The 16233-nt window shown below is 41.3% G+C and overlaps 1 protein-coding gene across 1 annotated transcript; it reads left to right on the top strand.

Moving 5' to 3' along the window:
• Positions 1 to 760: 760 nt before the first annotated feature.
• LOC141612004 (apyrase 2-like) lies at positions 761 to 6514 on the top strand. Its single transcript, XM_074430704.1, has 9 exons — positions 761 to 1470; positions 2756 to 2884; positions 2991 to 3047; positions 3186 to 3287; positions 3741 to 3946; positions 4067 to 4158; positions 4665 to 4879; positions 5106 to 5295; positions 6070 to 6514. Exons 1-9 carry the CDS (start codon positions 1180 to 1182, stop codon positions 6186 to 6188), a joined length of 1401 nt encoding a protein of 466 aa, XP_074286805.1. The 5' UTR covers positions 761 to 1179; the 3' UTR covers positions 6189 to 6514.
• The last annotated feature ends 9719 nt before the right edge of the window (positions 6515 to 16233 follow it).

Consider the following 16233-nt stretch of genomic DNA (forward strand, 5'->3'; position numbering starts at 1 on the left):
TTCACATAATTTTGAACAAATATTAATTGATTTGGAACATAACGTATCGTGAAATGATATAACTGAGAACTTAATGTTGATTGTTTCATTATTCTAATAAATTTTATTTTGATTAATATGATATTTGATCAGTCACAAAATAATTTATAAAACGTTGGTCATGCATAATTAATTATCACTTTTTAGTTTTAATTAAAATTGTATGTATTTTATTTTAAAAACATTGAAGTTAAACCTAAAAGAATTAATTTGAGAAAAATTAATTTATTTTTATTTATAAGTAAAAATATTAAATGTCATATATAAATTACTCCCTCCCATCCAGACCAAAGGTTACAGTTGCTTTTTGGCACTATTCATGGTCGTAAGAAATCTTTGATATTATTCTTAATCTATAAGACAAAATATAGTCATGTGAGATCTTGTTTGATTTATCGTCATGAATGCTATAAGAATATCAAATTTTTATAATTTTTAATAATGTGTAACTAAAGATATGCACATTATAAAACGTGCCTCGACAAGTGTGATAAAGCAACTGTAACCTTTGGTCTGGATGGGAGGAAGTATGTTATTTTTTTCCAATTATAATAATAAAATTTTAAAACAGGCCGCGCGAAACACGGAATATTACCTAATAGGATAGAGTTTTAAGATTTGGGAGAGTCTAACTTATAATCTTACTTTGAATAATTTTCTTCAAAAATCGTGGTTTTTGAATTGTGAAATAATACAAAATGGGTGGGGGAAGGGGGCAAATACCGTTACCCAATGGCACTTTGATATCACCATACGATAATGGAGTACCAGTATTATCACTTTACGTCCTAAACAACAAAATTCGTACAATTTCAACCCATATAAAACAATCAATCAAACATCATCATCATCATCATCATCATAAACTCCACCAAACACCCACCCTCAAAATTCCCAGTTTCTCAAATCTAGCAATTACAACAATGATCAAACCCTAACAAAATTAATTCAATTCCCACTTCACTAAATCCCCCTTCCACAAAAACGGCGTCGTCTGGAGGACTAAACGGGAATATCAGGTACAGATCTCCATCGACAGCAGACCTACATTCCTTAGATTCTCAAACCACGCCGTTTACTGCTGCAATTTCGGATCAAAACCAACATTCTTCTGTGGACGCACACCAGTTGTTCGACAAAATGCTTAAGAGAAATTACAGCAAGTATCAACAAGAGAGCTTCTATGATAAGCTTTATAGGTATCGTGGTGTGGTATTAGTGATCACATTGCCATTATTGTTGATCTCATTTGTGCTTTACATGATGCCGCGCCCCGGGGATCATGGGTATGGAGTAAAGATGCAATCTGGTGCCAATCGATATGCGGTTATTTTTGATGCAGGGAGCTCTGGAAGTAGGGTTCATGTTTTTTGTTTTGATGCTAATTTGGATCTTGTTCCTATTGGTAATGATCTCGAGCTTTTTGTTCAGGTAATTTAGGTTCATGATCACTTTTTCTGATCTGGGTATTACTTTTTCTGATTGATTTTGATTCATACGTAGCTTCCAGCAGTTGGGTAGTTTATGTTTTTTCATAATTGGTTCATAAAATTGGTTTTTTTTGGAAATGCAAGTAAAAGATGATGACTTTCTGTTGGTGTTTTTGTCATGATAGCATCAATTTTATGGTTAATTTTGATTTGGGTCAATAATTGGATTCGTCAAGTTTTGTGGTTTTAAATTCAGGATTTCTGTTGATTTTCGAGTGTGTATTTTGTATATGATCTCTTGGAGATTTTGGGACAAATTTCATGGATCAGCAGCATTGTATATTGCATAGTTAGTTTGATTTATTGAGGGTGTTCTGCATCTGTTTCTCATGATTCTGGAAAAAGGGACTCTGGATTTTTGGATGTATGATGGTTACTTTTAAATTTCATTTTTGCCGTAACTATATACTCTGTATTTGGTAAGAGGTTTCATTTTTGCCAATCATACCCAACGGCAAAACCGTAACTATATACTCTGTATTTGGTAAGAGGCCCTATTGAGGATTGGGGTTTTGGGGGGATTGTATAGTAATTCGTTTGTGTATGCTGGAGTAACAGTGACTTCATTACAAAATCCTCAAAATCTTCAAATTCTGAAGCTGAAGTCTTCTGATGTCCCTTTAGCTCCTTATTTCGAGGACTGGGTGTGTCAGGAAGGAAGGCGATGTTACTGAATCTGGATGCTAATTTGGCAATACCTTCTAACCCCATTTTTATTTTTAAAACTACGAAAGTATGTCTTTTTTTTGAAGAGTGTCTCATCCCAACATTTGTCAAGCTTATTTGTTGTCGTTGATTGGGTTAACTCTTCGTTCCCTGGTATTTTTAAAACTACGAAAGTAGGTCTTTTTTCGAAGAGTGTCTCATCCCAACATTTGTCAAGCTTATTTGTTGTAGTTGATTGGATTAACTCTTCCTTCCCTAGCTTAATTCATATCACGGTTATTGTATTGTTACGTGGTTCGTGGAACTTGGACGTCATAACATGCAACATTTTATTTGTTTTCTATGAAGTGATCTTTTTTTGGTTATTTATTCTTAATATTTGTTTGATTGCCCGTTTTGGACTAGGAAGGGAGTAAATGTTATGTGTTATCCACGATATATGTCTTATAACTCTTTTCTCCACTGCTGTAAACACACATTTTATCCCTCTTGATTTATTTCTGTACAATCGTACTAACTTAATACTCCGTATAATTTATTCTTACGTTTTGGCTTTGTAGAAAAAACCAGGCCTAAGTGCTTATGCAAGCGACCCACAGGAAGCTGCAAATTCTCTAGTTTCTCTTCTGGAGCTAGCCGAAAATGCTGTTCCCAAAGAAATGCGTGGGAGGACGCCTGTTAGAGTTGGAGTGAGTAGCTCTTGACGACTTTTGTGGTTATTCCCATCAATAAATGATCATTAAGTTCATTATTTCTGCCCTTTAGCTCTAAATTTATAATGTATTCTGCTTACAGGCTACTGCAGGCCTGAGGCAGTTAGCCGGAGATGCACCAGAAAAAATACTGCAAGCTGTATGCCTTTTTAATCTGCTAATATCTTTTTTTTTTTTTATGAAGAAGTCGTTTATCAGTGCAATACGTCGTGGTTTGGTGATAAAAGAATGTTTTCTTTTTCTACTTTTGATATGTTGATTACATATTTATGTTTAGGTCAAGGATCTACTACGGAACAGAAGTTCCTTGAAGTCGGATCCATCTGACAAGGATTGGGTTGCTGTTTTGGATGGGACCCAGGAAGGTGCCTTCCAATGGGTATGATTTACACAGCTACTCTCTATGTTTTTTTAAAACTCTTTGTATTTTGGTATATGATTTTGTTTATCCAGATAATATGTTATAGATCTGTTTTTCAGACCGTTCTGGTAAGGCCGTAAAAAGATCTGTTATAAAATTTGTACTCCCTCCTATTCACAACAACTTTCCCCTTTCCTTTTTGCACAAGGATTAAGGGAAACACACTACCCCACATACAATTAAATTTGGACCACACAAGCACACTACCCCACATACAATTAATTTGGACCACACAAAACTTCCCGAAAAGGGAAATAGGGAAAGTTATCCGAATAATCCGAAAAAGGAAAGGGGGAAAGTTGTTGTGAATAGGAAGGAGTATTTGATAATATCTTTCTTCTTTTTGGTTGATTTTCATTTGGGTCCAAATAAGACGGGTTTTATCTGCCTTTACCTTTTTTTTTTTTGTAGGTGACAATAAACTACCTATTAGGACACTTGGGAAAAACATACTCACATACTGTGGGGGTAGTTGATCTCGGAGGTGGATCAGTTCAAATGGCGTATGCCATACCTGAGAGTGATGCTGCCAAGGCTCCAAAGCCGTCTCCTGGAGAAGAGACCTATGTGCGTGACATGTACCTCAAGGGTAGAAAGTATCATCTATATGTTCACAGGTTAGCCCTTATTTCCTTATCAAGATGCTGTATTCTTGTTTTACTTAATACCTAGACGAGCTCGATTAGCATTGTGAGTCTTGTATGTTGTAAGTTGAATAAATTCTTTTTGTTTTACAGTTACTTGCGTTATGGCTTACAAGCAGCACGTGTCGAGATTATTAAGGCAGTTGGAGAATCTGGAAATCCTTGCATTCTAGCAGGATATGATGGTATGGAGATGCTTTTGGTTATTTACTGATTTATTGCTTGCTCCAATTCGTCATAAAGTCCTATCTCCCCCGTCTTAGTTACTCGTATTTACCTATTCTATTTTAGGGTGTAAGACTCATTTGTTTGTGGTTCCATTTTGGACTGTTTATGTGTAAATTGACCATATCGCACGTGTTCTCTTGCGTAATCCTAATTCCATAAAAACAACAAAGCCGAAACATGGTCCCTGCTCATTTTTTTTTTTAAATGCCAAATGGAAAGGTAAATAAATGGCTCTGACGAAAGGAACTTTTTGTTTTGCTCACCCTATTTATCCGTGTTGGAGCAGCCAGCTAATTCATTCCCTTCGCACCTTACCAATGTGACAGGTTCCGGAGGATTTATTTTTGGGTGTATGTTTTAATGTATCTCATCATTTTCCCTTGCATCATGCTATTGAGGTACACGAAATTCTTTTTACTCGACATAGCATATAGCTGACATAATCTTTCTGTTTAATATGAAGGATCTTACACATACGGAGGAGTTACATATAAGGCATCAAGCTCTCCATCTGGCTCAGATGTAGATGCTTGTCGGTCATTTGCCTCAATGGCGTTGAGGGTGAATGAAACATGCACACACATGCATTGCTCTTTTGGAGGTGTCTGGAATGGTGGCGGTGGTGATGGTCAGAAAAATCTATTTGTGGCTTCATTTTTCTTCGATAGGGCGGCCGAGGTACTGTCTGAAAGACTGAAAAATACTCATCATACTATTTGAATGGTAAACTACGTTACTTGGACTCGGGTATGACTTATGAGTACCACACAAAAGTGGGTTATAGATTCCATAACCATATTCGTAAGCGTCGTGTCAAATATGCCCTAGAAGTGCAAATTTGAATTACATAGCATGTAGATTATTTTCGCTTCTACCATGGTGACGACAAATACTGTTTCTGCAGGCTGGGTTTGTTGATTCACAAAAGCCTGTTGCTACAGTACGCCCTTCAGATTTTATGGAGGCTGCTAAGCTTGCTTGCAGCATTACACTTGAAGAAGCCAAGTCTAAATATCCTCGTGTAGAAGACGACAATCTGCCGTATTTGTGCATGGATCTTGTTTACCAGTATGCTCTTCTTGTCGATGGCTTCGGTGAGTCGCTCATTATCAATCTAATTATTTTTTGGCAAAATTGGTATTTTCCACCTGTTTTGTGCCAAATTTTACAAACTATCACCTATTATATCGTTTCTTACAAACTACTGCCCAATTTCTAACTTATATGTCCACACTCACACACCTTTTTCTCGTTCCCATGACGATTTTTTCCTGTCTCCTTTACTACTGAATCATTGAAAATTATGTTGAATACCCAAAATACCGTTACTAGATTTCTTCAACCTCCCTCCCATTAACCCTACCCAACCACCACCTCACCCACTTCTTCACCAACCATCAGCTACCACTTCACCTGCCTGCCACCTCCCTCAACCACCGCGGACCACACCACGAATCCACCCCATGACCACCACCACTACTCCCTAAAAACCGCATCAACCTCCATGAAGCCACACCAGCGCCGACGACGACGACGACGTCACCCTTCGTGTCACCTTCATGTCGACTTCCTTTGTCGTCGACCAACAATACATCCACCCACCTCATCGATGCTAAATTAGCCCTCAACCACCCAAAGAAAAGCCCTCAAATCTAGCTTTGTCTTGAAGGGGAAGTGTGGTAGGGAAATCAGAAATGCACAAGATGTGAATATGTGCTACAGTCGCCGATTAGTGAAACGTAGTAGTTGATTCAACATTGTTGAGAACTTGCTTAGAATTCACGATCTTTTGTATTGGATTGTTTTAGGAAGTTTGTGTTGTAGCAACCGACGTCTTTAATTCTTGGTGTTTGTTCGTTATGACGCAGGCTTGCATCCTTCTCAATCAATGACATTGGTGAAGCGAGTACCATATGGTAATAATTACCAGGTTGAAGCAGCATGGCCTCTAGGGAGTGCCATTGATGTTATGTCGTCATTGGCATAATTGAAAAAGCAATGTTGGCTGAAGTATTTCCTCCCAAATCCATCGTGAGCCGCTACTGCCGACTGAGTGGGCTTCAGAAGTTGAGTCAACTTTTTGGATCCTTTGCAAATTGCTTCAGAGATATGCTGTTATACTTAGTGACGACTTCTACCATAATTTTGTAATTAGAATTTGTCAGCTGTTTCATTTTTCAGCTTACACTATTCAAATCAATTGATTCAGATTGATTGATCAATTGAAGTAATTAGATTTTCCAGACTTAAAGCAAACTTCGAGATTTTTCTCTTAGCATTAAATACTAAAAACTTCTAAGAACATTCTTCAAACATATTGTCAATTCCTGGATCACTACAATGGACATTGGCTGCCTACTAAAAATCGTCGACAATTTTAATGAACTTCCAAAATTGCCCCTCCCCCACACTCCCCCTTATATTTTCCATATTATTCAAAAACTACCTTTTACACTTCCAAATTTTGAAAAAAAAAACCCGACTCACATAACAACAAAAAACCGTTTCGACCGCATCATTTCCGTCATCAAATTCAAACATTCAACAAGGTATGTGATTGTTATTAATATTTTTTTTTAGTATTTTCTTAGCTTGTAAATTTGTGACGGAATTAGGATAGATGTCTTGATTTGAATCGGATTAAGTCGTGTTTTGCAAAAAAACAATCGCAAAATTCAAAAAAAAAAACGACAAACTGGGCTGGGACTTCGTCCAGGTCCAGACGAAAATGTTCTTCGTCCATTATGGGTCTTGGACGAAAAACATTTTCGTCTGGGCCTGGACCTGAACGAAAATGTTCTTCGTCGAAGCCCATTTTATGTTTTTTTTTTCTTTTTCTTTTTGAATTTCTCGTTTGTTTGTTTTTTTTAAAAAAAAAAAACTTATTTTTCCGTCTTATTTTGTTATCGTTAAAAACTAATAAATTATTAATAATAAACCTCGTCCGCGGCGAACTCGTTGTAAAATTATTTATTTTATTTTTTAAATTTTTAAAAACTTATTTTTCCGTCTTGTTTTGTTAGCGTTAAAAACTAATAAATTATTAATAATAATTCTCGTCCGTGGCGAACTCGTTGTAAATTTATTTATTTTATTTTTTAAATTTTTTTAAAAAACAATTCCGTCTCGTTTTGTTTTCGTAAAATATTAATTAATTATTATTAATAAACCCCGTTCGGGGATATTTTGTTTTTTATTTTAATTTTTTAATTTACTTAAACTTATATTTATAAATTATTTTTTTTATTAATTTAAGTAATCAATGCGTTTTTATTATTTTTTGAATAGATGGCCGGTGGAGGAAAAGACCGTCACGTTCGAGCTCGAAAGGGGCTCCAGTTTGAGTCTGAGGTTGGAGATGGTAGTACCCAGTCGTGGACTGTGGAGCAGTTGGAGGAGGTGGCTCGTTCTGGTGATGTGATAGGTGAGGAGGAGACGGGTGATGAGCGAGTGCGTAGGGTGCCCCGTAGACGGGATGAGGAGGGGCGTTTTCAGCGGATGTCGGATGGTAGTTCTAGTAGTGTCGCGGCTCCGAAGAAGAAGAAGTCGGGTAAGGATGTCTCTTGGTTGATTTCCGATCGTGTTCCGGGTGGTCCAATGTTTCCCCACGTGATTCCTAGCTTTGGGGGCCACATTGCCAACACCTTATGGCCGACTCCTAATGAGGTCGGTCGACCAGTTTTGACGGGTTACCACCGGTTTGGTAGGACGAGGTTGTTGAGTTGTTGACAACAACCTTCGGCCGTTCAGACTATTTATGACGGTAGTGGTCTTTCTCACCTATTAGATTCCATGGCCGAGCTGTAATACCCAAGATATTTAAGGACCTTGTTGACTGACTCAGTTGACCAATACCGACCTTGGGGAGGAATGGGGGAAGGACCAGACTTACAACACATATTTGATAGGATGACTTACTCGACCTAGTAGAGGCTACTCGGCCGAGTATCTTCAATACTCGACCGAGTAGAGCCTACTCGGCCGAGTACTCTGGTACTCGACCGAGTATGGATGTTGTTGACGCGTTAATATAAAACGCAAGTTCGCGAGATTTATTTCATTTCCCATTGTCTCGACAGTTCCTCTTTCTCTAACCCTAGCCTGCCTCCCTCTCCTATCACCCATTTCTACACACTCTCATGAGTATAGGCTAAACCTTCACCAAGGGAATGACGGGATTCACTTAGGAAGGATGGCGTGCGTGGCTGTCGTCTGTGTCGCCGTCGAGGCGTGTGATAGGTAAGTTTATGCCTTGTGCTTCTTTTGGGTAGTTCGTTGAGGATAGTTGTGTAATAGGAATGGTTATCGTTGTAGGATGCGTACTGGAGTCCTTCTTGGCTGTTATAGATGTCTCACATGGTTGTGTCGAGGTAGGTTTTCCTACTCAGTACCGTTAATTGATTGTGACTGTTATTGTTTCATATCTTTGTTATCTGCTGATCATCGGTGTTTGAGCGTTGTGGTGACGATGTTGGTGTGGAGGTGTAGTGACAGCTGGGGTGCTGTGTGTGTTGTGATTGTGGATTTGTGGTGGAGTCACTTGCGGGAGTGGCTTCACACCCTGGTTCGCCCTCCGTGGAACCCGCCACGGGAGGGGACGTGCACATTAAGGGACAGGGATTGTTAGTCGCTCGTTGATGAGCTGGACTAGGTGGGATGTGCTGCGGTCACCCACTGGCGGCGAGGATTACCTGTTGCGATGGGTAATCTGGCAGGGCTACACACTTCGGTGTGTAGTCGGTTCTTGTCATCGTGCGAGATCGGGAGACCGGGTTAGAGGATGATCGGTTGGTTACATTGTTTACCCTGTTTTATATTTGATTAGTCGGTCATCGACCCCGTGTTGTTTTGTGGTATCTGCGGTGATCCATTCGAGGATGGTGAGCGGTTGGCTTAAAGCAGTATTGTTGATCGTGGGTCGCTAGGATTGGAGGGATCGAGTCATCACGCTACCGATCTAGAAGTCTTTGTGTCATGAGTGTTGTAGTTTCATCTTTGGTATAAAGAGTTTGTATTGAGTTGTATTGTATAAGGTACATTAATATTTTATAATTGTTCTTTTATTGTCTGATTTGATCTACTTTTTCGGGAAACCGAGATGGTGACACCGTCATACACTGGAATAGTCCTTGGTAAGGCGTCCTGGTGTGCGGGGGTGTTACAAAGTGATATCAGAGCCGACGATTTTGGAACCTGAACCAATGAATCTAATGAATGTAGGGTGTCAACTAAAATGAACCTGGTGTATGTGCGTTGGGAGCCCCAAATAGATGCTAGATTTTGGGTGAGAAGGCGCCCTCATTTCAAAATCATGGCCCCATCGAACTTAAGCCAGACACGGGAATAAGGGTAGCTAGTAAGAGTCGTTGGTTGCTTAGTGGTGGTCGTTGTGTGCATCTGTGTTTATGTGATGCGTATCAATGTGTATGGAAAAATCTAGAGTTGGTGAATAAATTGTGGCGATGAGTGATCAGAGGTAAGCCAATTAATTGTTCCACAATGGTTGCGTATGTGATAATGACTGTCTTGTAAATGTTGGTTAAAGGTAAGTATATTATGATTAGCGGAACGTGTAATAATGTAATACATAAGTTAAACCTTGCGGTTACTGTGGTTAAATAGTTACATATGTTTAAGGTGACATGTGAATTGTTCTTTAGTAAAAGTAAGGTATGTAGGTAGAAGTAACGACAAGTTGATGATGTATGTGCAAAAGAATTCGTGTTGGTGTGTGTTAATGTGGTAGAAGTAAGCTCTAATAGTGACGAGCCGGTTGCACGGAACTCCGAACGATGTTATTTATTTTGCAGGAACAATGAAAAATATGATTTCGTCTTCACTTTTGGAAACTCGACCGAGTAGATAACTGTACTCGACCGAGTAGACCATACTCGACCGAGTATAAAGCTGCTCGACCGAGTGTCCGTTTGGTGAAAATTAAAATCGCTACTGTCCTTGAAAACTCGACCGAGCAAGAAGGACCGAGTATTGCTTTATCGGGACTTAAGTGGGTTATACAAAAACCCTATTCTCGTCCCATTATTTCTTATTTCCGCCTCCCATCTTCACATTCCTCTCTCTCTAAAACTCCATACCCTACCTTTCTCAAGCTTTTTGGGTCAATCCTTGGTGATTAATTCATTCTCCCTTGCTATAAACCAATCCAAGGTAAGGTTTTAATTCGATTTCTCTCTTTGTTTTCAAAGTTATGGTATGATTTCAGCTATACTTCGAATTTTCATTTTGGGCAACTGAAATTGAGTCTTTATCTTGTTATATCTTGGATTTAATCGTATATAAACCTCGTGTATGCCTTTGTTTAAGCAATTTCATGGTTTAAAATTTGATTTCTGTATTCTAGGGTTGCTAAAAAAAACGAAACACTTTCTGTTTGTTGTTTATCCTTTGGTTTGAGACAACTTGAAGCTTGTAACCATATAATTTGTAAGGTATTTGGTGATTTTTCTGATAAAATTTGTCTTAAAAGATCGTTTCAAAATCTGTATACAATTGAAAACAGTCCGTCTTTTTGCGATAAGAGTTGGTGTGTCAATTCCCTGTTAAAACTTGTTCTTTTGCAGCATGGTGAAAACCAGAGGCCTACCCAACAAAAGAACTCGTGCTAATGTCCAGCTTGAGACGGGTCAGTCAAGCAGTGAACCTGTAGTTCCACCGGTGGAGGCACATCCATCGGTAATTTTCTCTGATTTCAATCAACGTAAGGCTTTTGTGGCCCTTATGCGTCGTCCATTCCGTCCCACCCGCTGTATTAATCCTGGTATTCTTGAGACTTTAGGGATCAAAGAGGACATATTTCATATCTTTCGGATTCTGGGTATGGAAGGGTTATATCACCTGAGGAAGAAATCTTACCCCCACTTGACCTTGGAGTTTTTGAGCTCCTATGTTTATGACAAGAAGGGAAAGACCGTCTCTTTTCGCCTCATGAATGAGGATCATGAGTTTACCCTAGACGAGTTTGCCGACCATTTGGGTCTAGAGGCCGAGGGGGAAGGGTACCTTAGTGATGTGGCCAAGAACAGCGGTGCCCCTCTTTACCTTCCATACTTGACTGGCCGACCTACTCCTACCGCCAGTTCCATGCTAATTAACGATGTTCAACATGTTGTTCTCCGTATGTTCTTGAGGATGATGACCTGCCTATTGTATGCGAGGGACGACGTGAGTAAGCTTAATTCTCACGAGGTCATGTTGCTTATATCTTACCTTAACGTACACCGTCAGAAACCGTTCTATTACAGTGCTCCAGGGGTAGTGTGCTCTAGTCTTGAGCACATGACACAGTCCGATACCCGACACATTACTTGCGGGGCTATAGTGACCCGCCTAGCTCAGCGCCTAACATATTTTGAGGCCCCACCTCCTGAGGGGGATGAGTGTGTAGAGATTGTGCCTACCATGGACGCTCAGTACTGGCGTCAGAACAGATGGTTGAGGAAGATGGATGACGGGTCTTATGCCTGGAGGGTGAGAGGATCTATGTGGATGGTGCTTCCAGACCCAGCCCATCTCCCTGTTGTTGACCATTTGGCTGAGTGGGAGCCTTGTGCCATTCCTAGGCCTGAGCCCCAGACCTACCTGATTGACCCAAGGATTCTCTTGGACCTACCTAAGTCTGTCACCGTGCCTGAGGGACAGCAGCAGGCACCTCCCCCACCTCGAGAGCGCCGTAGGGTGAGGCAGTCTAGGGCAGACCCGGTTGTACATGAGCCCTCTTACTCCGCCCCTGATTTCTACCCTTACCAGTACTCGCCCTACCCCACAGTGCACGACCCCAGGTTGCAGCCGAGTGACCTGGCTGAGCGGATCTCCACTATTTTGGTGCTCCGCAACATGCATGAGATGGCCCATAACCAGGGTATAGGGACACAGCTAGCACAACCTGTCTGGTGGAGAGGACCGGGAGTGGATACGGGAGTATTCCACAGCTACGGAGTTGATCCGAGTTACTGGAGGCCACCGGAGGAGACAGAGTTTGGCTGCTTCGCGGGACCGTGGGGAGCCAACTACGGCAGCCAGCTCGGAGGGGATTACTCAGCAGCAGCAGGCTTTCCAGAGCGGGCGGTTCAGTGCAGTACTTCAGTGCGGTGGTGACGATGACATGGAGGAGGGTCCTGGTTATTGATCTTGTGTTGTTATATTGCTTGGATTGACTTCTTTGGTGTCGGATTTATTTCTTTTGTGTTGGATTTATTACTTTTGCGTTGGATGTTCACTTTCGGGATTTATTATTTACTGTTGGATGACTGTACTCGGCCATAAGACCGTTATTTACTTAACTTATCGTGTGGAGACGTGTTCGATTTCCTTATGTTAGGAATTAGTTATGTTTGGTATCGTTGTGGAGAGTTTGGTTGCAGGTTAATTTGTGAATGCTCTACGTGATGGCGTCAAAAGCCCTCTGCCTGTCATAACTCGACCGAGTATAGCCACTACTCGACCGAGTAGAGCTTACTCGGCCGAGTATACAAATATACTCGACCGAGTAGCCATTCATACTCGGCCGATTATTGCTGATACAGAGACCATGACGTGTGATAGTTACGAATCGCAAGAATTATGTGAATACTTGTATGAAGGAGTCTTTAGGTGCCTTATATTGTCGTTTGTGTAATGTATTATCCAAAAGATGGACTATGATCATGTCACAGGTATGCGATTGCTTGGATAACATATTAATTTTTGAATGTTTAGTTATATAGCATTGGTTAATATCCAGGAACTTAAATTGTTCGAGGTGATACATGAGTCTTTAAACAATATAGGAATGTAACACCATACCCAGACGATGTTGTAGCCGTCACCAGTCTTATACGTGTATATGTTTGGTTACAGTTATAATCGCTCCAACTGGATGAGTGAAACTAGTGGTCGGTACATGTCTAACCTAAAAGCTTATGAGTAAAGCTGTTATCATTTGCTAACCCCATATTTGGATTTATATACACTACTTAATTGCGGAAACATTCTGTCTCTATGAGTCACAAGCATGTAATGTCATAAAGTAAGTTGTGCAACAAGAGTTTATGGGTAATGTCACAGTCATGATGTGTGCGTTGGCTTTGGGTACGGGAAGTAGCTAGCAGTGAACTTTGGGGACGAAGTTCCTTTAAGAGAGGAAGAGTAATGTCGCGAGGACAAATGATGAAATTATGCCTATAATACTTGAACCACTCCTACGTTGGTATTTGGAATCACACTATGTTAGACGTTTTAGAAGTTCATTACGTTTCTTTGAAGTTGTATCTATGTATATTGTAGGTAGCTTGAACGTGCAATCCTGTATGGGTGTGTAGGATGTGTACTTTTGGTAGTCGTTGTGTTGCTTTTACCGGATTAGTATACGAAAAACATGTGGTATGGGATTTGAACGTACCTTGCTGTGAGTCTATGATGGAGTATCCTTTCCGTATATTTTGTACGTGGTAACCGTGGTGGTATGATTGTTGGTTGAATAATGTGATGTGGTGGTAGTATCGAGTTCGGCCGGAGTTCGTATGTCTTTATGTGTGTGGATTGTGTTTTCGTGGCCTTGTTGTTGATGTCGTGGAGACGGAACTACGGGGACGAAGTTCTTTTTAAGGGGGGAAGACTGTAATACCCAGGATATTTAAGGACCTTGTTGACTGACTCTGTTGACCAAGACCGACCTTGGGGAGGAATGGGGGAAGGACCAGACTTACAACACATATTTGATAGGATGACTTACTCGACCTAGTAGAGGCTACTCGGCCGAGTATCTTCAATACTCGACCGAGTAGAGCCTACTCGGCCGAGTACTCTGGCACTCGACCGAGTATGGCTGTTGTTGACGCGTTAATATAAAACGCAAGTTCGCGAGATTTATTTCATTTCCCATTTTCTCGACAGTTCCTCTTTCTCTAACCCTAGCCTGCCTCCCTCTCCTATCACCCATTTCTACACACTCTCATGAGTATAGGCTAAACCTTCACCAAGGGAATGACGGGATTCACTTAGGAAGGATGGCGTGCGTGGCTGTCATCTGTGTCGCCGTCGAGGCGTGTGATAGGTAAGTTTATGCCTTGTGCTTCTTTTGGGTAGTTCGTTGAGGATAGTTGTGTAATAGGAATGGTTATCGTTGTAGGATGCGTACTGGAGTCCTTCTTGGCTGTTATAGATGTCTTACATGGTTGTGTCGAGGTAGGTTTTCCTACTCAGTACCGTTAATTGATTGTGACTGTTATTGTTTCATATCTTTCTTATCTGCTGATCATCGGTGTTTGAGCGTTGTGGTGACGATGTTGGTGTGGAGGTGTAGTGACAGCTGGGGTGCTGTGTGTGTTGTGATTGTGGATTTGTGGTGGAGTCACTTGCGGGAGTGGCTTCACACCCTGGTTCGCCCTCCGTGGAACCCGCCACGGAAGGGGATGTGCACATTAAGGGACAGAGATTGTTAGTCGCTCGTTGATGAGCTGGACTAGGTGGGATGTGCTACGGTTACCCACTGGCGGCGAGGATTACCTGTTGCGATGGGTAATCTGGCAGGGCTACACACTTCGGTGTGTAGTCGGTTACTGTACGAGATCGGGAGACTGGGTTAGAGGATGATCAGTTGGTTACATTGTTTACCTGTTTTATATTTGATTAGTCGATACTAACCCCGTGTTGTTTTGTGGTATCTGCGGTGATCCATTCGGGGATGGTGAGCAGTTGGCTTAGCAGGTATTGTTGATCGTGGCTGCTAGGATTGGAGGGATCGAGTCATCACGCTACCAGTCTAGAAGTGATGTGTCATGAGTGTTGTAGTTTCATCTTTGGTATAAAGAGTTTGTATTGAGTTGTATTGTATAAGGTACATTAATATTTTATAATTGTTCTTTTATTGTCTGATTTGATCTACTTCTTCGGGAAACCGAGATGGTGACACCGTCATACACTGGAATGGTCCTTGGTAAGGCGTCCTGGTGTGCGGGGGTGTTACACGAGCATTTTAACATGCCCCTTATTTCTTCTTTCGTTGAGAGATGGCAACCCGACACCAACAGTTTTCACATGCCTTTTGGGGAGATGTCCATACTCCTTCACGATGTTGCGCAGATCTTAGGTGTTCGGGTTGATGGTAATTGTTGTAAGGTGGAGAGTAAGGACGGGACGTTGGCGGATCCCCTTATGTTTGTTTGTGGCTTCTTTGGGATTTCAGCAACGAGTTGAGGTTGCCGTTAAACCCTAGTAAGAAGGTCCATATTTACAAGAGTGGGGGTATATTGGTAGATGCAGTTTGTGACATGGCGGCAGCTAGTTGTGATGTTGTTTTTGCTCAGGGGTTTTTGGCTGCGGTGTTGGGGTCAACACTTTTTGTCGACAAATTAGGTGATAGGTTACGTCCTCAGTTGTTCCCTTTAGTGAATGATACTGATTGTGTACACCACTACTCTTGGGGAGCCGGTGTACTAGCCTTCATGTACCGACAGTTAGGTGTGGCTTCACGTGCTGGTGTGAAGACTATTGGTGGTTGCTTGACTTTGTTGCAATCGTGGATCTATGAGTATTTTCCTATGTTCAGACCCGGTCCACCTTTGGTAATTGACCCTACTCAGCCTCGGTCGTGTTCTTGGAGATCCGTTGGTCCCTTCGCTCAAAATGCGGAGAAATTGTTGGAGTATCGGAGGTTGTTAGATGGGCTTACTTATGCTTCCATTAGGTGGGATCCGTACGGGCCGCGTCAGGAGGAGTATCATCCTCGTACTCTGTTTGCCGGTTGTGTTCGTTTCATGGACATAGCCGAGCCGTACCAGCCTGATCGGTGTTTACGACAGTTTGGGTATGTGCAGATAATACCCAATCCCATTATGAGATTGGCAGCGCATCGTCCTGCTTCGGGGATAGGGTACGAGGTTAGTGTCGGGGCTGCGGTGGCTGATTATCTTTGGGATTGTTGGGAGGATCACTTGGTTCACCTTTCTCGTAGATCGAGACCAGTTAGTTTCCCGGGTGAGACGGCGCCATGAGGATTGGTATAATGGGAATTCTCACCCGTTGATCATTGATCC

This window comes from Silene latifolia, chromosome 11, assembly GCF_048544455.1.
Source record: "Silene latifolia isolate original U9 population chromosome 11, ASM4854445v1, whole genome shotgun sequence".
NCBI classification, from domain to species: Eukaryota; Viridiplantae; Streptophyta; class Magnoliopsida; order Caryophyllales; family Caryophyllaceae; genus Silene; species Silene latifolia.

Excerpts from the sequence above, each read along its gene's own strand:
- LOC141612004 (XM_074430704.1), top strand. The coding sequence starts at position 1,180 with ATGCTTAAGAGAAATTACAGCAAGTATCAACAAGAGAGCTTCTATGAT. Across the intron at positions 1,471-2,755 it reads ATCTCGAGCTTTTTGTTCAG|AAAAAACCAGGCCTAAGTGC; the intron begins GTAATTTAGGTT and ends TTGGCTTTGTAG. Across the intron at positions 3,288-3,740 it reads AGGAAGGTGCCTTCCAATGG|GTGACAATAAACTACCTATT; the intron begins GTATGATTTACA and ends TTTTTTTTGTAG.